Source organism: Microcebus murinus, chromosome 7, assembly GCF_040939455.1.
Source record: "Microcebus murinus isolate Inina chromosome 7, M.murinus_Inina_mat1.0, whole genome shotgun sequence".
Classification (NCBI taxonomy): domain Eukaryota; kingdom Metazoa; phylum Chordata; class Mammalia; order Primates; family Cheirogaleidae; genus Microcebus; species Microcebus murinus.
This window is the reverse complement of record NC_134110.1, coordinates 82,493-104,146: the sequence shown is the minus strand read 5'-3', so window position 1 is coordinate 104,146 and position 21,654 is coordinate 82,493. Positions and strand designations below refer to the sequence as shown.

General features: G+C 54.8%; 1 protein-coding gene across 1 annotated transcript in view; it reads right to left on the bottom strand.

The window, feature by feature from the left end:
• Positions 1–21,654, bottom strand: part of TBC1D2B (TBC1 domain family member 2B) — a 71,455-nt gene that overhangs the window by 36,167 nt on the left and 13,634 nt on the right. Inside the window, exons 2-3 of the mRNA XM_012738365.3 lie at positions 10,998–11,151; positions 953–1,121 (exon numbers count right to left, since the gene is read on the bottom strand). Of these exons, the coding sequence (XP_012593819.2) occupies positions 953–1,121; positions 10,998–11,151 (323 nt within the window). The remainder of the gene's footprint in view (positions 1–952; positions 1,122–10,997; positions 11,152–21,654) is intronic.

The following is a 21,654-nucleotide window of genomic DNA, read 5'->3' as shown; positions in this document are numbered from 1 at the left end:
CTCTCAGCTGGGAGCAGAGCCCGCCACCCTCGCGCAGTTGGGGGTCCAGGGCACCACCGGGAACCTGACACATCGGTTTGTGGGGGGCTGGTCGAGAGAGAGGTCCAACCACATTGTTAGACAGAATGAAAGAACGGGTATGAATTACCCTTTAAGCCTTGACTACACTCTAATTTTGGTGGCATTGTGAGTGCATTAAAAAATACAATTGTGGGCCAGGCGCGGTGGCTCATGCCTGTAATCCCAGCACTCTGGGAGGCCAAGGCAGGAGGACTGCTTGAGGCCATGAGTTCGAGACCAGCCTGAGCAAAAGCAAGACCCCGTCTCTACAAAACATAGGGAAATTAGCTGGGCATGGTGGCACATGCCTTTAGTGCCAGCTACTCGGGAGGCTGAGAGGCAAGAGGATCGCTTGAGCCCAGGAGTTTGAGGTTGCAGTGAGTGAGGCTGACACCATGGCATTCTAGCTGGGGTAACAGAGACCCTGTCTCCAAAAATAAAAATAAAAATTTTAAAAACCAAAAAAAAAAAAAAAAAAAATCATACTGTCAAAAAACCCACCTCTACTTTCATTAGCCAGCACGGAATCTAGTGCACAGGCCGAGTGTCCTGGATGGAGGGCCAGGCCCGGGGCTGGGGGGAGGGGGGTGCCACAGCTCTGCAGCCTGGGAGCCTGGTGACCTCACACACATATGCTCCTTCAGCCAGTTTCAGTCTCTGTGAAATGTCAACCTTGTGACCTACCTAGAGTCAAGCAATCAAACCACCGGTGCGAAAACGTTTGGCACGGTGCAGACTCAGAACAGGCTGGTGATCTACGGGAAAGTACGCTGTGAACAGCAAAGACCTCCACAAGCTTAAGGTGGTTTCATAACTTCGCATATAAAATGACAGTACACATGATCAGAAACAATCCAATTTCGATTTCATGTGCTGCTTTCCAAAGACTTACTTAAGCTCATTGCCCCACTGTTTCAAAGAGTAAAAGTTAATGGAGTTCGGATGCCCCGGGGCCGGCTGGTTTGCAGCTTGTTCTCCCACCAGCTCTCCAGGCACTGTCTCCACAGCCAGGACATTTCTCGCTTTTTCTGCAGAAGCATTTGGGTGTGGGTAAACCAAATCTGAAAGAAAGGCAAACAAATGTCAGTTACTCAAAGTTTCCACATGAACCTTGACAACCTACATAAGATGCTGACTTGATATACTGCATAAAAATCTAAACTAGGCCAGGTGCGGTGGCTCAGGCCTATAATCCTAGCAGTCTGGGAGGCTGAGGTGGGAGGATCACTTGAAGTCAGGAGTTCAAGATCAGCCTGAGCAACATAGCAAGACTCTACAAAAATTAGAAAAATTAGCCAGGCATGGTGGTGTGCACTTGTAGTCCACTCAGGAGGCTGAGGCAGGATCGCCTTAACCCAGGAGTTTGAGATTGCAGTGAGCTATAATGAAGTCACTGTACTCTATCAACCCAGGTAACAGAGCAAGCCCCTGTCAGGACAGAGGAGAGGAGGGAAGGGAAGGGGAGGGGAGGGGAGGGCAGGGGAGGAAAAGAAGACAAGAAAGGGAAGAAAGGAAATAAATCTAAACTATATATATAGAGAGAGGGGGGTATATTTTTAATGTGTACTATGTAAAAGTATAATCTGCAGATAGCTTTGGTGTTCTGAAACCATTTTCACCTAAAGAGATCTATGTTTCTCAAAGGAAAACATTAAGTTTGCATATCACAGAATAGTTATTTCAGTAAATTCGTAGGCAAACACACTGACACTAAAGCACAATCAATCAAATCTCAGAATATCTTTAAAATGTGCACTTCTGAAATATTTAAGTTTGAGATGATATGATGTCCAGAAATTACTTCAAAATGACAACATTTTGTTACTTAACAAAATAATAGTATTTGTTTCCATTAACAGTTATTTGCTTCAAAATAACAAAACTAAGTGGGTAGGAGTATCAATGAGACAAGAAAGGACATGAAATGACAATTGTTGAGACTGCCTAATAAACAGAGAGTCAATATTACCTTATTCTCTCTCTGCCTAAGTGTAAAATATCCCATAATAAAAAGTTACTATTAAAAAAATGTTTTGACAAAAACATTTCCAACTACAAATACGTTGTATTCTTCCAAATGACACAATTGGAGAAGAGGGCCTATAATCTGACCTATATCTCTTCTTAAGATAGTGTCCTTACATCAAGAACACCAACCACCATCTTTCTGTGAAAACAAAATCAGGACCGAGCTGTAACCACTGATATTCGACAAAAAGTCCGTCTCTGATCAGACAAGCACAGGATGGGGCCATCAGGCAGGTCCCTGCAAAGGCCCAGCCCTGGTGAGGGAGCAGCTGGGAGGTCTTAGGCAGCACAGGCCCTGGGGTCTGTCCGGGCCCTGGGGGGGACTGTCCAGGCCCTGGGTGGGGCTGTCTGGGCCCTGGGGGGGCTGTCCAGGCCCTTGGGAGGGCTGTTCGGGCCCTGGGGGGGGGCTGTCTGGGCCCTGGGGGCGACTGTCCGGGCCCTGGGGGGGGTCTGTCCGGGCCCTGGGGGGGGATCTGTCCGGGCCCTGGAGGGGGGGGGTCTGTCCGGGCCCTGAGGGGGGTCTGTCCGGGCCCTGGGGGGACTGTCTGGGCCCTGGGGTGCTGTCCGGGCCCTAGGGGGGCTGTCCGGGCCCTGGGGTGCTGTCAGGGCCCTGGGGGGGACTGTCTGGGCCCTGGGGGGCCGTCCGGGCCCTGGGGGGCCGTCAGGACCCTGGGGGGGCTGTCTGGGCCCTGGGGGGCTGTCCGGGCCCTGGGGGGGCTGTCCGGGACGGGACCTGCACTTTGCAGGCAGGTGACTGAGGAGACCTGCTCAGTGTGTGGAGGGGCTGCAGGGACACACTGTATCCTGGGCATGACGTGAACAAGTGACCCCTGTGTATCTGTCAGGGGAATCCGGCTCTGGACACGGGAGCCGACACAGGCTTCCAAGCAGAGTTCTGACGAGGAAAAGGGGGTGTGCTGGGGACAGAAGAATCGGGCTCGGTAATGGATTACAAGAGCTTGAGTTAGGAGGCAAGAAGTGGGAGGCTGAGGGAGGAGGACTGCTCAAGCCCAGGACTGGGAGGCTGCTGTGAGCTGTGATCCTGCCACTGCACTCTATGCAGGGCAACAAAGTGAGACCCTGTCTCAAGAAAAAAAAAAAGGCCGGGCGCGGTGGCTCACGCCTGTAATCCTAGCACTCTGGGAGGCCAAGGCGGGCAGATTGCTCGAGATCAGGAGTTCGAAACCAGCCTGAGCAAGAAAGAGCGAGACCCTGTCTCTACTATAAATAGAAAGAAATTAATTGGCCAACTAATATATATAGAAAAAACTAGCCGGGCATGGTGGCGCATGCCTGTAGTCCCAGCTACTCGGGAGGCTGAGGCAGGAGGATTGCTTGAACCCGGGAGTTTGAGGTTGCTGTGAGCTAGGCTGACACCATGGCACTCACTCTAGCCTGGGCAACAAAGTGAGACCAGGTCTCAAAAAAATAAAAAAAGCAAACAAGGCGAGAAGTCACAAATTACTACAGATCCCCAGTTCTTGGTGCTAATGACTAACATGTACGAGGAGCAAGGCGCTGAGATCACAAGCACCAGCGACACAGAGACCCCCCCCCCCCCGAAGGGAGCCACAGCTAGGAAGGAGACGTGAGGCGTCCAGCTCCAGCTCACCCCAGATGATGCGGGGTCCCCGGCGTGCAGAGCCTGCATCTAAGCCTGGGGGTTGGTTGCAGGAGATGCCGGGGGACACCAGAGCAGGAGGGCCCTGCCCTCAGCTCCAGCCACAGTGACTCTTCTCTCTCCGCTCTTCCATACGCCAGGATCCCGTTTAAGATACCACTTGGAAAGGGGGTTTCCATAAACAAACGAGAAAAAGTCCAACCACCGCCAATCCAGTACAGCCTCCTGGCCAGGACACTGAGCCCAGAGCCGGAGAGAGCCAGCCACGCGAGCCCCCAAGGCCAGGACAGACCGCTGGCCCTGCCCGAGCCGTGCACGCCGTTCTGTGAGCGCATGTCCGTCTGCGTGAGAGCACGCCGTTCTGTGAGGGGTGTCCGTCTGCGTGAGGGCACGCCGATCTGTGAGCAAGCGTCCATCTGCGTGAGGGCACGCCGTTCCATGAGGGGTGTCCGTCTGCGTGAGGGCACGCCCTTCTGTGAGTGCCTGTCCGTCTGGGTGAGGGCACGCCGTTCTGTGAGCGCCTGTCCGTCTGCGTGAGGGCACGCCGTTCTGTGAGGGGTGTCCGTCTGGGTGAGGGCACGCCGTTCTGTGAGGGGTGTCTGTCTGGGTGAGGGCACGCCGTTCTGTGAGGGGGTGTCCGTCTGGGTGAGGGCACGCCGTTCTGTGAGGGGGGTCTGTCTGGGTGAGGGCACGCCGTTCTGTGAGGGGTGTCCGTCTGGGTGAGGGCACGCCGTTCTGTGAGGGGGTGTCCGTCTGAGTGAGGGCACGCCGTTCTGTGAGGGGGTGTCCGTCTGTGTGAGAGCACGCCGTTCTATGAGGGGTGTCCGTCTGGGTGAGGGCACGCCATTCTGTGAGGGGGGGTCCGTCTGCATGAGGGCACGCCGTTCTGTGAGGGGGTGTCCGTCTGGGTGAGGGCACGCCGTTCTGTGAGGGGGTGTCCGTCTGCGTGAGGGCACGCCGTTCTGTGAGGGGGTGTCCGTCTGGGTGAGGGCATGCCGTTCTGTGAGGGGTGTCTGTCTGTGTGAGGGCACGCCGTTCTGTGAGGGCTGTCCGTCTGGGTGAGGGCACGCCGCTCTGTGAGTGCCTGTCCATCTGCGTGAGGGCAGCGAGTGCAGAGGGCTCTGGTCCCTCTGCTCCTAGAGAGGTAAGCTGGGCTTGGCGCCCCAAGGCTGGTGCCCGTAGCCCAGCCCAGGAAGCATCGCTACTCGAAGCCAAGCCAGGAAACGAAGTCAACAAACTGCACATGTCTGTGCAGGCCCAGTCCGGCCTCCCCTTCCTGTGTGGGCTGGCAGCCAGGCGACAAACGTTTCTCTGCTCGTCTGGGCTGCGAACGCTCTCGTGTCCCAAGCGCCCGTCACTGAGAAAGCCCCGGCCCCGTAGTGCTCTCGGCCCCACTGGAAACTTCCTGAGGAGCTCGGAGGCCCCGTGGGAGGGGCGGAGGACAGGGACCGAGACTAGGGCAGAACACGCTGGAGAAACCGTTTCTTGCTTAACCGAACAGAAGCCATTCCCCAGCTGCACAGGCCTTTGCTGTGGTCGTTACTGTTGCCTGGGTTTGGTGTTCGGAAGATGACGTGGGTTTTATTAGGTAAAAGTGGAGTTGCTGGCTTCCCCTCAACACCTGCCCCGACATCAGCATGCAGGGAACTGCCTGAGAAGGACATCAGCGAGGCCGGGCGAGGTGGCTCACGCCTGTAATCCTAGCTCTCTGGGAGGCCGAGGCAGGCGGATTGCTCAAGGTCAGGAGTTCGAAACCAGCCTGAGCAAGAGCGAGACCCCATCTCTACTATAAATACAAATAAATTAATTCGCCAACTAATATGTTTAGAAAAAATTAGCCGGGCACGGTGGCGCATGCCTGTAGTCCCAGCTACGCAGATGCTGAGGCAGGAGGATCGCTTGAGCCCAGGAGTTTGAGGTTGCTGCTGCCACAGCACTCACTCTAGCCTGGGCAACAAAGCGAGACTCTGTCTCAAGAAAAAAAAAAAAGACATCATCGAAACGCAAACCAGGACATGGCACTGTTTCCTCAAAGACGTTTAAGAGGATGGGCTGGTGTTCAGGGACAAGTCCTCGTCGCAGCCTCTGGGGAGAGCAAGTCTGTGCTTGGCGGCTCGGTGATCAGACCTCTCTGCTCTGCCCAAACGTTTCAAACGTCTGCACGACAGCTCTGGGGCAGTTTGGCTCCCCAGTTCCGGTCCCAGCGCAGCCTCTGAGCTCCAGTGTGACCAGGGCGGTCTCGGCCACACCTCTGACAGCCCTTCCCACTGGACAGCTGCAGACGTGCCGGACCTCTGCCCGGCGAGCCTCCTGCTCAGGTCTGGCCTCCTCAGCAAGCCTCCCCCGCTCCCGCTCCTGCAACCGGGCCCAGGTGCTCCTCGGCAGAGTGAGGAACCGCACGCCAGGCTGGATTCCCAACACCCAGCCCACCCCACGCCTGCAGCCTCGGCCCAGGAAGGAGAAACAAGCCCCGGGAAAGGGTCGTCCCCACGTGCCTCAGAGAAGACCAAATCAGAGTCTGGAAGTGACCGGCGGGAGGCGGGGAAGGACAGGGTGGGGTTAGTCTACAAACACTGTTTCCCTCACCAAGTGAGTTTTAATCCAGATTGCGAAGGAGTGGTCAGGAGGAACAGAGACGCCTTCCAAGTGAGCTCAGTGTGCGCCTGAGCATCAAACGGACAGGCAGCAGGCCAGGGCACCGAGAGCCCCCGAGCCATCCCCAGGTCCCCCTGTCTAGTGAGCTGCTCGGCACCAATGACACAGATCTGTGAGCGCTGAGCCCCCGTCTGACTTGCTAACTCGACACTCAGCACGGAGGAGGGACTCGGTGACACTGGTGAAGGGAAGGGAGGGGGGAAGGGAGGGAGGGAGGGAGGGAGGGAGGGAGGAAGGAAGGAAGGAAGGAAGGAAGGAAGGAAGGAAGGAAGGAAGGAAGGAAGGAAGGAAGGAAGGAAGGAAGGAAGGAAGGAAGGAAGGAACTCACCCGCTAACGGGGCGGCAGGAGAGGCCTGCTGTGGGCTGAGGAGCTCGGGCGGAGGCCGCAGAGGCCCCCAGTTGTTGAACGGTTCACACTCCTGTCCCTCCTCACTTCCCTCCTCCTGCCCCCTCACCTCCAACAGTCCCTGCGTTACGGGTGGGGGTCACACCGGACTCCATGGCTTCCCTCTCCTCCTCCCCACTCCTCCCTGCTCGCCCTGCAGTCCGGCTCGGCTGCCATGCCCAACCCCATCCCTTCCTCACCGACCCTGGGTTCACCTGGACCCAGTGCCAGCAGGTCCAGGCTGAGGACGCCTCCGCTGGCACCAAACCCCAAGCCTGTTCCAGACGGTCCCCTTTTGGATCCTGTCCGCAGCTTCCAGCAGGCTCCTCCCAGACGGAGCTGGCCTCTAACCCTCCCGTCCCCAGTCATACCCTCTCCCAGAGCCCTCAAACCAGAGGGGCCTGGTTCACAGCGCACCTGCTTCACAGACGGGCAGGTGTGACGTGCTCCGGGTCCCAGAGCCCTCCTGCTCACACACACAGCTGGTCATGACAGGACTGATACTTTAAGGCAACGCCTGGCGTTTTGTATTACTTAACAAGGACCACAGAGGGACACGCTTGTGTGGTCACTTTATGGGGTCAGACACTGACAGCGGCGTGACTCTGTGGCACCGCCCACTCTGGGTGTCCACCCCACGCCGTGGGCACAACCCCCGGGACCAGGAGCAGCCGACCCCCACCCTGGCTCACAGGCGCTGTTAAGAGCACAGCAGTTAAACAACCTGAGCAGCCGCTTCAGAGGAGGAAATGTGTGGTCACCCCACACATGTCTTCACAACACAATACTCTGCAAGAAATACCAGCCATATTCAAACGGGTCTTGTGATCCCTGACTTTTTTCTTACTACTTTATGTGGGGGATGAAGTAAACAGAAGGTGCTAGACATACGTCTTGCAATGAGTACATTAGCTATTTGTGAATTTGGGTTCTAGTTCCCTCATTCTCAACAGCTATGAAGGTCTATCTTTGCAAATTATTCTTTTGTGTTGAAACCAGGTCTTTATCTATCCAAACACAGAAGACAACGTAGGATGGAATTTGAGGCAGGCATGCTCTCATAGGCCAGGCTGGAATGGAAGCCAGGCAGAACAGATGAACAGACGACAAGGTCACCTCACTTTCTAATACTCGATTGACTAACACAAAGCTGCACTCAGTGAACAGTGTCTTACTCTGAAGACACGGAGTCTAGAAAAAAAACTGTAGGCAATTATGTGACTGTGCCGGCTTCCTGCTGGATGCTCATTCCAGCTTTTCCTTGCTTAAGCATCTTGGCTTTGATGGTGGCCACATGCTCAGCGAAAACATTAACACTCGGTTCTTCTGACTCAGCCGGAAGCCCACGTGACACAGCTCTAGCTAAGCGTGCTGAGGCCGGGCGTTTCTGGGAAAGTTTCTCCTTTTAGATGTGGGGGCAGCTGGCATGAGTAGGAAAGATAGCGTGCTCTGAGGATGGAGAACAGAAAGTTAGAGATAGCCGGGTAACTCGATGGCACAAGTGATTAATGTGTTTCCCTGAGAATAAGACCTGCCCATGATAAATAAAATAAGCCCTAGCAGGATGTCTAAGCATTTGCGAAATAGAAGCCCTACCCTGAAAATAAGCCCTAGTGACGGGCGTGGCTGCGCAGCGTCTGCACAACCCGTGCGTGTGGTCGCGGAGCGGGAAAGAACACGAGCAGCCCTTCCCATCCGCCCCGTGAGAGCTCTGTGGCTCCACAGGAGAGATGGGGCCGGTGGTTCTAAAGGAAACAGAGTCACAAGACATTCAGGACGGGATTCGGGGTCTGGAGAGTGAGGATGATGTTCCAGAAGAAGACAACTATATTTGAATAAATGTAGATTATTGTACTGTACTTTAAAAAAATAACACATCCCCTGAAAATAAGCCCTAGGGTGTCTTCTTGAGGAAAAAAATATATAAGACTCTGTCTTGTTTTCGGAGAAACATGGTAGCTATGCCAGCCACGGATCATCTACCACGTAAGACAGTAAGTCCCTATGGGTCAGGTTCCTGTTACTTGCGGCAGACCCTAACCCTAACCCGTTCAAAGAGACACCACCTTCCACCTGGCTCCTCACACCTGATGGCGCAGCGCCCCACTGAACCCGGGCTCCGGCTCCAGGCCGGGGTGTGCTCCGGGCTCGGCTGCGCCCCAACCCACTTCTACCTGCCGTCCTGGCCAACTCTGCCATCCTCCTGGCCTCAGCTTAGAAGCCACTTCCTCAGAGAGGTCCCCGACCGCCAGGAGCTACGCTCAGCCCACTCGCAGGCCCTGGCAGCCACACTGCCCCGTCCCTCACTCTCTCTGCAAGACCGCCCTGCTGGACGGGAAGGACCAAGCCCTCTCGGGCGCCTAACGTGCGGTACAAACTCGTAGACGCCAGGCGGCACCTGCTCTCAACCCCAGACTCACGTCCCAGCCAAAGCAGGAGAACCAGATGCGGGTCCAGGTGTCTTCTCCCGCCCCGGCCGCGGCGTTTTGACTCAAAAGGAGGAAGGAGGCGTGTCAGGGAGAGACTGCAGGGCTCAGTGCTGCTTCTCTGCCTCCTTCAGCATGACCTCCCCGAGTCTCCGTGAGAGAAGCGCCTAGTGTCCCCGGAATAAAGCGTCTCCGGTGCCTAAGGTGATGGATCCTGAACTAAATATAAAGGGGGCCGGGCGTGGTGGCTCACGCCTGTAATCCCAGCACTCTGGGAGGCTGAGGCGGGCAGATCGCTCAAGCTCAGGAGTTCGAGACCAGCCAGAGCAAGAGTGAGACCCCGTCTCTACTAAAAACAGAAAGAAATGAATTGGCTAACTAAAAATATGTAGAAAAAATGAGCCGGGTGCGGTGGCGCACGCCTGTTATCCTAGCACTCTGGGAGGCTGAGGCGGGAGGATCATTTGAGCTTAGGAGTTTGAGACCAGCCTGAGCAAGAGCGAGACCCCGTCTCTACTGAAGATAGAAAGAAATCAGCTGGACAACTAAAAATATACAGAAAAAATGAGCCGGGCATGGTGGCGCATGTCTGTAGTCCCAGCTACTTGGGAGGCTGAGGCAGGAGTTTGAGGTTGCTGTGAGCTAGGCTGATGCCATGGCACTGTAACCCGGGCAAAGAGTAAGACTTTGTCAATCAATCAACCAATTAATCAATCAATAGATAACTAAACATAAAGGGGACACAAACTTGGAAGGAAAGTGTTCGTTGAGATGCCCAGACAGCCATGAGAATGACCTAAGGATGCTCGCAGAACATACAACAGGTACAAAGCATGTGTGGTGACTTCCCACTGACCAGAGGGAGAACCTGCTGAAAAATACCGAGACTAGTCCAAGACCAGCAAATCTGGAGAAGAAAAACCACAGTCTCTGGGAAGGCATTTGTTTCTGGAACAGATCAACTGCGCACGTGCCAACACCATCCTTGCCGTGACGGGGAGCTGGGTGCAGCCTGAGCACCCTGAGCAGAGGGTCCCAGGGCTCCACGACGTGCAGACTGCACCTCTGCATGAAAGAGTGAGAACTGACCCCAACTGGCTTAAGTTTTAATGCACACTCCTTCGTGTCCTTAAAAATGCCAGTGTAATGGCCCAGCCTTCTTAGATCTTACTGCAGGGGCCAGGGGCTTGTCTCTTTCTGGGCCTCTTCTCCTGTCGGGGGGGGGGGTCACAAAAACAATCCCAACCCAGCGGTCTCCGCGGTGGCCGGATGGCCAGCACGTACTTGCTCTCCCGTTCGTTCTAAAGGGCTCTATACAACCAGTCATGAGCAGATCGTGGCGTTTTAGTTTTTGATACTCCAACATTCAACCACATTATCTCCACACCGCCAATGGCCAGAGACTGACTGCCACGAGTTACGGAAATGCCAGGAATCCAGAAGACAACGAAATCAGCGTTGGAGAGTTAAAGTCTTCCTATGAAACCCAGAGAATCACAAGCAGGATGTTCTGAGAACACCTTCCCAGGTTTGCAGACACCTGCGACCCAAGCAGCTCTGCAGGCGTGGGCGTGCAGGCACGAGTCCTCGTCTTCGGGGGTGGCAGAGAGCAGGTGGCCCTGCAGCCAGAACTGGAGTCACAACCCACGACTGACCACGACTCGTGCGTAGAGCTCTTGGTCACTACGACACGCTGCCCGCTCACAAGGGCTCCTCGCTATTAGTCTCTTCTGAATCCACTTTCACTCACTGCTAAGCTGACCTTCTGCGTGAAACGGCTGCACGCAAAGGAGTGAGGCAGGCCCGCCCCTCTCCCACTTACCTGTGCTGTCTCTGGCCACAAGCCCCTTGGGAAGGTCCCCCGGAGTCGGGGACGCCCGGCTGTCCCACTTGACCATGTCCAGGTTGTTGCAATACTCCCAGCGCTTCTGCTGGAGCTCCTGCAGCCAGTAAGTCATGAGCTGGCGATTGGGAGCCTGGAAGAGGGAGGGAAACGTGATGGCGCCAGTGACACGAGGAGCTTGAAACACACTGTTCTGTGAGCCCAGCTGCACGGCTTGCCGCGGGGAGGGAGAGGTGGGTGAACCGATCAAGGGAGTCTTACTCACAAGATCACAGCATTTGCTCAGTACAAGCCGGGTCGAGCAAACAGCAATTCTAACACAAAGAATTTTACCAAATTAAGAGGAAATCTGTTTAAATTCTAAAATTAGAAAATGAAGCAGTGTAACATTTTCTTCAGAAAGTTTTAAGGCACGGTGGCTCACGCCTGTAACTCCGGCACTCTGGGAGGCCGAGGCAGGACAATGGCTTGAGGTCAGGATTTCAAGGCCAGCCTGGGCGATAGCGAGACCCTGTCTTTACAAAAAATAGAAAAATTCGCCGGGCGTGGTGGCACATGCCTGTAGCCCCAGCTACTCGGGAGGCTGAGGCAGGAGGATCATTTGAGCCCAGGAGTTTGAGGTTGCTGTGAGCTACGATGGCACCACTGCATTCAACCCCAGGGCAGGGAACAGGGCAAGATTCAGTGTCAAAAAAAAAGAAAAAGAACAAGGCCAGGCGCTGTGGCTCACGCCTGTAATCCTAGCTCTTGGGAGGCCGAGGCGGGCGGATTGCTCGAGGTCAGGAGTTCAAAACCAGCCTGAGCGAGACCCTGTCTCTACTATAAAATAGAAAGAGATTGATTGGCCAACTGATATATACAGAAAAAAATTGGCCGGGCATGGTGGCGCATGCCTGTAGTCCCAGCTGCCCGGGAGGCTGAGGCAGAAGGATCACTGGAGCCCAGGAGTTTGAGGTTGCTGTGAGCTAGGCTGACGCCACGGCACTCACTCTAGCCCGGGCAACAAAGTGAGACTCTGTCTCAAAAAAAAAAAAAAAAAAAGAAAAAGAACGAAAAAAGTTTTAGGAAGGTTTGATAATTCTGCTGCTCTTTCACTCTGAATACCTACAAATTCCTCCTCAAGAAATCAATTCTTACATGGGCGTGGAAGGCAGCCTTAACAAATCATTTGCAACAATGATACTTAAACTCCGTCAGCATCCAAAAGAGTGCACACACAAAACTGCAGATTAAAAACTAGATTATATACCTGACTAGAATGGCTAATATTTTAAAAAGTCACTGCAAGTGCTGACCAGGGTGCAGAGCAGCCAGGACTGTCGTGAGCTGCTGGTGGCACACAGGACCGCGCAGCTGCCTCAGGGGACTGCCTGGCAGGTCTTCGTGAAGCTCAACGTGCACCCACCCAGTGACCTGGCAGCCCCTCTCCTACACAGTCACCCGAGAGGAATGAAAACATATATTCGCCAAGAAACCTGCATGCAAACGCTTACAGAAGATTTATTCATAAGCACCAAAAAGTGAAAACACCATAAAATGTACTCCAGCCGATGAAGAATAAACCGGGCACATCATCCGCACCATGAAGGCTATTCCACAGCATAGAGGAACAAACTACCGACTCACGCAACAGGATAATGCGTGCTCAAATGCACGCCGCTAAGCGAAAGCAGCCAGGCCCAAAAGGCCATGTGCCATAGGGTTCCATTTACGTGACATTCTGACAAGGCAAAATTTTAACACAGAAAACAGATGTGTGGTTGGCAGGGCTTGGGGGTGAGGGGGCCGCACATGAGAGGTTTTGGGTGATGAAATTGTTCCACCCCGTGACTTTGGTGGTTGATTCCTGATTCTCCGCATTTGTCCAAACCCACAGAACTGTGTACAGCAGAGTGAGGAGGACGGCGGGTGGGGAGCGCAGAGGTGGACCACGAACGAGCCTGGCTGTAGACAGACCAGAGCAGGTGCGGGTGACAGGTCTCCAGGCTGCCCCTGCAAAGGGGCCCCGGAAGGAGGAGGGCTGCCACGGCATGCTCATGAGAACGCCATCAACACTGGCACCCAGCGAGGGTGCGCACGGCTACACGGTGGCTCCCAGGACCAGCGGCAGCGGAGAAAACTGCTCTGCAGGCCCGCAGCAAGCGACAGGCCTGGGGACCACACTGCTACCGTCTGCAGGGAAAGGAGAACCTCAGGTGCTGTGGCCGCAAGCAGGGTCTTTCCACGACACAGGCACGCCAGGCCCCAGGCACAGGAAACCCACTACAGGGTCTTTGGGTGCTTTACAGAAAATTCTTCCAACCATCAACCAAGCTGCCGGTGCATCCATTCATTCAACCAACACTTACTGAGCACCTGTCAGGTACCTGGAATTGGGGCTTGGCCAAGTGAAAAAGACAGAAACACAAACCAGTACTTTCCACGAGGTACAGAGGGCTCCGGCAGGCGGCAGGCAGGTGAGGCGGGGCTGGCTGGCTGGACCGCACTGCGGAAGGACACCTGGCCAAGCAGGGGCGGAGTGGCAAGGGGCAAGGTCCTCAAAGTTTAGGACACCTGCCACCTGCAGGTCCAAAAGCTTCCAAGTATTGGCTGAATTTCTACCTTCTCCAATAAAACCTCAAGGTGTTTCCTCTTCTCCAGCACCTAGTACAGTGTCAGGCAACAGCAGGTCAGCATTCACGGAACAAACAAGTGAAGGAATAAATGACGGATAGTCAGGAGGTGACGCAGCAGCTGGGTCTGAAAGGGGAAGCAGGCAGCAGCCAGAGGAAAAGGGAGAGGAAGGGGTTCCGGGGAGAGAGGAAGGGGTTCCGGGGAGAGAGGAAGGGGTTCCGGGGGGAGAGGAAGGGGTTCCGGGGGGAGAGGAAGGGGTTCCAGGGGGAGACGAAGGGGTTCCTGGGGGAGAGGAAGGGGTTCCCCCTGGGGAGAGAGGAAGGGGTTCCGGGGGGGAGAGGAAGGGGTTCCGGGGAGACAGGAAGGGGTTCCGGGGGGAGAGGAAGGGGTTCTGGGGGGAGAGGAAGGGGTTCCGGGAGAGAGGAGTGTCTGGGAAACTCCTCGGGCCAGACAGCGTGAGCACAGGGAGGCTGGGGTGGTGGGACCAGCCGGGAAGGGACTTGGGTGCCTGAAGAGGTGGGAGGGGACAGGGACCTCACAGGGCAGCGACCTGATTAGACAACGTCCCTGTGAGATGGGGGGAGGGAGGCGCAGGGGGTGCCAGGAGGAGGAGACGGGTGGAGGCCAGACCCAGAGCCCACTCGAGAGAACCAGGAACCGCAGCCTCAGTGTGGGCAGCAGGTGGGTCACAGGTGGATGCCGGGGCGCAGGTGGCCCTGGGGCCAGCACAGAGAGCCAAGCATGCGCGGGGAGAGGGGAGCCACGCGGAAAGCCAGGGACCGGCAGGCACTACTGTGGCCAAACGTGCAGCCCAAAGGCCAGCCAGTCCCCCACCTCCTTCTGCAGGAGGGACGGAGGCCCAGGAAGGGCAGGACGTGTGCAGTCGCACAGCGAGCCAACACCCGGAGGGAAGTGTGTAATGGCGGGGGTCTGTGTGTTTGGCCTCCACCCCTGCCAGGGAGAGACCAGAACGGGGGTGGGCTGAGCACCCCGGGAGCCCTCTGCTCGGCCAGGGAGGCGCCTGGACACCTGCCCTTCCACCTCTCCTCCAGCCCGCACCTGGCTGTGCTTCAGCTCGGGGCAACGGGCTGCCCGGCACACGCCCCCGGGACTGGACCAGTCTCCTGCAACGCAGACACCGTGAAACACCTGCTCTTTACAACAACCTTTTCCCTTTCTATCTTCAAGTATTAAATCTAACTGGGGAACAGTTAGTAGCCTCCTAGTCACCTCTCACTGAATTCCTGGGGCAAAAAAAAAAGTTTAGATCCCACGCTTTCGATGTTGACATACTATCATGTTGCCGAGATCTGGTCAAAGCAGGAAAAACTACCTCAAGATACCGATTCACTGGGTTCACTTTGTTTCAAAAAAAAATCTAGAAATCACTAGAAGAATCTTGACCTCAATCCCAACTAGCCAGTAAAAGCCTGCTGGGAGCTGCTGGCAAGGGCTCTGTGGGCATGTGCTTTGGAAGGCAGAAAAACCCAGGAGGCCTTTTCCTCGGGGCCCCGAAACAAGACAGAAACACAGAGACTCAAAGACGGGCACGACTAAAAGTAAAGACAGCAGAATCAGCAGGAATCCAGAAAGCCTCTGTGTTTTCCATCTGGTTTCTTTTTGACAGAGAACTAAACTGAGACGTGGCCTTGCTGGGCCTAAGGAGACGTGTGATCACAAACACACACCTTCACCGCCCCAGCCCTGGGAAAGTCCGTCCAGATTGCCCGTGATGTGGTCAGTGCCACGTGAGGTAATCTTCTGGATACTGGGATTTAATAAAGGATATTTTAAAATTTACTTTCACCTGTTTACTGTGGCCATTTGAAAATTTAAAGCATGCATGTGGCTCACACTGTATCTTTACTGAACAGGGCTGGTCCACATCATGAAGGCCGACAGATTCCACTCTGAGATCCAGCCTGGTGGGGAACAGAGCCTTGGGGTTATGCCATGGGCCAAGGGCATGGGGCCCACACCATTCGCCTTCCATAGCACTTTGAGACTCAAACTCTCTCGTCTGGGCGTGGTGGCTCACGCCTGTAATCAATCCTAGCACTCTGGGAGGCCAAGGCGGGAGGATCGTTTGAGCTCAGGAGTTAAAGACCAGCCTGAGCAAGGGTGAGACCCCGTCTGTACCAAAAAAAGAATTATCTGGGCATGGTGGCGCATGCCTGTAGTGCCAGCTACTCAGGAGGCTGAGGCAGGAGGATCGCTTGAGCCCAGGAGTTTGAGGTTGCTGTGAGCGAGGCTGACGCCACGGCACTCTAGCCCGGGCAACAGAGTGAGACTGTCTCAAAAAACCCCCAAAAACAAAAAGATAAATTCTCTCTTTTTTAAATAGGGGCCTCCCTGTCTCCAACCCCTCCACGCTCTGTCAACGTCCAAGGAGAGGCCAACGCTCCTTAAGGCCCAAACGCTGTGGTCGGCTGGCGTCCGCGGTTTCACGCCCTCACTGCCCCTCCCAGATGGGGCGCGGGGCCCTGGACAGCCCCTCCAGACAGCACGCCGTCTCCCGCCAGGCGCCCCCGCCTGGGCCTCGCCCAGCTGGCGCTCACCACCCACCACGCAGCACTCACCCGGCGCCCCGGCCGGGGAGGGTCAGAAGCAGGGCCAGAGGGAGAGGGTCGGCTCTGCCCCGCTCCTCACACTGGCCGCCCCCAACGCGGTGGTCCCAGTTCTGCAGACGCGGACGGGCTTTCCCGCCACCTGGGGAAGCTCCGCAGCTCGGCAGAGCGCCGAGAGCCGCGGCCAGGCAAGCACCACAGGAAGCCAGGTGCCAGCCCTGCGCCTGACGGCTCCCCAGGCCACAGCCGAGCCTCCCGTGACGCCAGCTTCTCCAACTCCTGCTCATCCTCCAGGGCCCGGCGCAGACGCCACCCCGTCAGCGGAAGTCCCCGCCATGAGTGCGAATCCTCTCCCTCCTCTGCATGGGGGCTCACAGCGCCCTGCGGCCCAGGTAACCTTCCCACAGGGATGGGCCTCCCTGTGTGCTCCTCACCGAGCAAAGCTCCTCGAAGGCAGAGGCCACACCTGCCGGTCTCCGTGCGCCCAAGATGCCCGGCACAGTGCCCTGAATGCAGTCAAGCACCCAAGCACCCGACTCGGTCTCCCCTTACGTTCAGTTGCTGCTGATGCCTCAAGAAGGCCAGACCCCAGTTCAAATACGGCGCCGACCCCACATAAGAGACGGAGCCAAACCGCTCGGAAAGCCACGTTGGTTGTGTGCTGGGAGGGCAGGGGCAGAGGCCTGGGTGGGCACACTCCCGACACCGCGGCCACCTGCTGCTTTCGGGGGCCACGCCACGAGGTGACTTCGCAGAGTAAGGGCCGCTGCCCCTCATTCTGCTGGAGGTGGGAACACAGGCCTTAACAGCTGGCTGGGGGCTGGGCGCCGTGGCTCACACCTGTCATCCTGGCACTCCAGGGGGCCGAGGCGGGAGGATCGCTCGAGGTCAGGAGTTCAAAACCAGCCTGAGCAAGAGCCAGACCCCGTCTCTACTAAAAATAGAAATTAATTGGCCAACTAACAATATATATAGAAAAAATCAGCCAGGCATGGTGGCGAGTGCCTGTGGTCCCAGCTACTAGGGAGGCTGAGGCAGGAGGATTGCCTGAGCCCAGGAGTTGGAGGTTGCTGTGAGCTAGGCTGATGCCACGGCACTCACTCTAGCCCGGGCGATACAGTGAGACTCTGTCTCAAAAAAAAACCAAAACAATAGCTGGCTGGGAAGCACCACGGGAAGCCCCAGCTACTCCGGAAGACCTCTGTCCCCAGTAGCCCCAACCCAGAAGCCCACTGCTGTCTGGTGACACGGCCCTTGCCACCTGTCCCTGGGACTCATCCCCACCCCCACACCCCCCTTGGTGCCCAGACGATCCCTCTGTCGGGACGAGAAGTCTGATCACAGCTCCTGGTTTCAGCACCAGGCGGGCGGAGGGCGTCACCCGGGGAGAGGCTGGGGCAGTGACCGCGGCACACGCAGGGCCAGGCCTCGCCGCCAGCCAGTCTCCAGCACGCAACACCCTGTCCGAGCTGATCTGCTCCCTGCTCTCTCACCCTTCGGTAAAGAATCCCCTCCTATCAACATTCAGTACGTTTTAGAAGCTGTGATAATGCTCATGTCCTCTGACGCACACCCCACTCCTGGGAATCCAGCTAAAGCAATCCAAAGGAAGAAAAGGGGAAAACACTGTGCATATAAAATGTTCGCCCATGCACTTGACAGCACGTGTTTGTTAAGAGCCTAACTGGGCCCAGCCCAGCGTCAGCAGCTGGGTGCAGAGCGGACGAGTCCTGCTTCGTTCCCACCCAAGACCTTCCCCGCAAGCAGGCAGTACCCCTGAGAAACACGTTCACAATCACAGTCAACATAAAATGCTTACGTATACAATTACAAACTTGTAAAGAATCGAGTCAAAATTTCAAATATTCCTCAAAGCATAGCAAAGAGATCACAAAATTTGTCAAAGTTTAATCTTTGAGAATTCTTAAAAAAGGAATAAGAGGCGGGGGCCTTGCCTCTCCAAATAGTTAAAAATATTATAAAGTCACAAGCAGCACTGTATTTGCCAAAAATGCAAAATATAGGGCCCAATATATATTAAAACATTTATTCAGCATTGTAGATGAAACCAGTGAAAAAATATTAATCATTAAATAATAGCATTAGGACAACTAGTCAAATATCTGAAAAAAATTTATGAATGATGACCTAGGTGAAAAACCTATCATAATAAAAAATAAATTCAAGTTTGATACAAGATTCAATCAATTTCATAAAAACCATTAAATGAATTTAAGACATTAATGATTTTAATAAAAACCACTAAATTACTAGAAGAAAACTCCTATGCAATTAAGTGTCTATCTCTTTCTGCCTCTTATAACAAGGGCAGTGTAGACTTGCACCAGATCTCAAAGGTGTGGTCGGGACAGTCCGACTTACAGTCACACAGTGTGGACCGCATAAATCCGCGAAGAAAGTTTTAGCAGAAACCCCTGAACGGCTAAAACTGAAGTTCTCTCAGGAAACAAATGCTGCGTGCCCCAATGCTGAGGACAAGGAGAACAAACAACTCTTGTAAGACGGAGTCCAAAATTGAAAACTAGAAAGACAGACACTTCAACCGCGAGCCTGAGATGCGGCCCAGGAGCCACCAACATTAGTGTCAGGAAGCAAGAACTGCCTCGCTCTCATTTCTAGTCTCTGGAAGGTAAAGTCCTTTCCAAACCCACAAAGAAAGCAAGCAAAGAAAACGTCTGTGCATCTACAAATACGGTGAATAGAATTAGACACAACGACAAGCTGAGAAAGAGACTGAACACCTTCCAAGTCACCAGCCGCTGTGCTCTGCAGGGCTCCACCTGGCCTGGGCTCAGGAGTCCTGTTTGCCTGCTGAGCTCCTGTTCTATTCACCTTTATTTTTTAAGAAAATCATATTTTAGACTTTTATTTCAAATAATAACAACCCACATTTGCTGCGGAGAATTTGTAAAACACAGAAAAACAAAGCAGAAAATAAAATGAACACAGCCGCATCACCAGAAATAACCTCTATCAACACGCTGGTGTACTTCTTTCCAGACATTTTTTCTATCCGTAAATACACATAAAAATTTTGTTTTTAAAACTGTAATGAAAGTGTAGGCCCTCCCACCATCTACACTGCATATCAATACCAGACACGAACTAAACGACTACGTGCAGACGCTGCGCCTTCACCCGCCACCGAGCCCTCGTGCCAACCTCCCACACGCACCACGGGCTCGCCGCCGACCTGGGGCCTGACTGCCTGGCTCGCGCCCCAGCTCTGCCACGTGCTGGCTGCGTCAGGCAAGCCACCAGCTTGTCCAGGCCTCAGGTTCCTTGTCGGCAAAACTGAAATAAGGATAACAGGAACCTGTTTCACAGGGCTACTGTTACGAGAGCCAACGGGCCAGCGCGAGTTGTGCACGGAACAGCGCCCAGCACACCGTCTGCACTCGCTGTCAACCGCCTGCGCCGTCGCCGTCACCCAACACCTCACAGCCACCTGGCACCGCCCACATCCCAACCTGGCTCTGTGTTTCCCCAAAACAAGACGGGGCCTTATGTTTATTTTTCCTCAAGAAGACATCCTGGGGCTTATTTTCAGGGAATGTGTTATTTTTTTTTAAGTACGGCACAACCATCTACATTTATTCAAATACAGTGAAGCCGTCTTCTTCTGGGACATCATCGTCACTCTCCAGACCCCGAATCCCATCCTGAATGTCTTGCGACTCTGTTTCCTTTAGAACCACCGGCCCCGATCTCTCCTGTGGAGCCACAGAGCTCTCACCGGGCGGACGAGAAGGGCTGCTCGTGTTCTTTCCCGCTCTGCGACGACACGCACGGGTTGTGCAGACGCGCTGCGCAGCCACGCCTGTCACTGGGGCTTATTTTCGGGGTAGGGCTTATATTGCACAAAAGCTTAGAAATCCTGCTAGGGCTTATTTCATGGGTAGATTTTATTTTCAGGGAAACACGGTACTTGCTATCAACAGGAACGACAGGCGTGCACGTACAAGACAAAATCCACCTCTCAGCAGTTCGGCAGGAATCAGAAGTTCCTCTATGCTTTTCCCCAAATACTGAAATGCTGATGACCTCAACCAACGGCAAAGTTCGACTGAAAACCTTGTATTGAGCAGGTGCGGTGGCTCACACTTGTAATCCTAGCCCTTTGGGAGGCTGAGGCAGGAGGATTACTTTAGGCCAGGTGTGCAAGACTGGCCTGAGCAAGAGCAAGAACCAGTCTCTACAAAAAAAGAGAAAAATTGGCTGGGCGTGGTGATGCACACCTGTAGTCCCAGCGGCAGGAGGCTCGTTTGAGCCCAGGAGTGTGAGGTTACAATGAACTATCACGGTAACACTGCACTTTACCACAGGAGACAGAGCGAGACCCTGCCCCAGAAAAAAGAGACAAAAAGAAAACCCTGTTTGAAACCAGCCTGAGCAAGAGCGAGACCCCATCTCTACTAAAAATAGAAAGAAATTAGCTGGACAACTAATATATATAGAAAAAATTAGCTGGGCATGGTGGTGCATGCCTGTAGTCCCAGCTACTCGGGAGGCTGAGGCTGGAGGATCGCTTGAGCCCAGGAGTGTGAGGTTGCTGTGAGCGAGGCTGACGCCACGGCACTCTAGCCCGGGCGACAGAGTGAGACTCTGTCTCAGAAAAAAGAAGAGAAAAGAAAACCCTGTACTGGCTTCGGGGGCAAAGACAACTCCCACTCCAGAGGCCAGGCCCCACAGAGCGGGGGTGCCGGTCCCCGGTCTGGAGAGCTGGAGTGTCACTCCAGAGCACGCGGTCAGCCTGCGCGGCGCTCCCCACTGGGTGCTCTGGCCACGCTCTGCTGCAAGGATATTCCTTAACAATAGACTGCTGTGAGCAAGGCCGCACATAAACAAACACGGAGACAGGAACAGTTCTCCAGCCCAGCAGAGTCACCAGGTCTCCTATTCCTAACAACGCCCTCGTCAGCCTCTCAAACTCAGGCCCCTGACTGCTGATGCGCCCGCCCTGGGCCTGTGCATCAGCCCGAACTAGTCTTGCTGTCCTCGGTCCCCTCTCCAAACCCTCTCCTGACACCTAGCCACTGAAGCCACCTGTATCACATGCTTAAAACTCTCCGATGGCTTCCAAGTGCCAGGGGTCTGGCATGGTAACGTGGCCCACACTGCCTAAAACTCTGTAAGAGCATAACCTTTCTCCCACACAAGTCCACCGAACCAGCTCTGCCTCCCACCGCACTGACACCTCCCTCACAAACGCCTCCTTGCTCAGGACCCAGTGCAAACACCCCAGCTGACACCCCTGCAGAACCCCTTGCCCATTCCTCCCCCACGCTGGGCACGATGACATGCCACCTCCTTGCTCAGGACCCAGTGCAAACACTCCACCTGACACCCTTGCAGAACCCCTTGCCCATTCCTCCCCCACGCTGGGCACGATGACATGCCACCTCCTTGCTCAGGACCCAGTGCAAACACTCCAC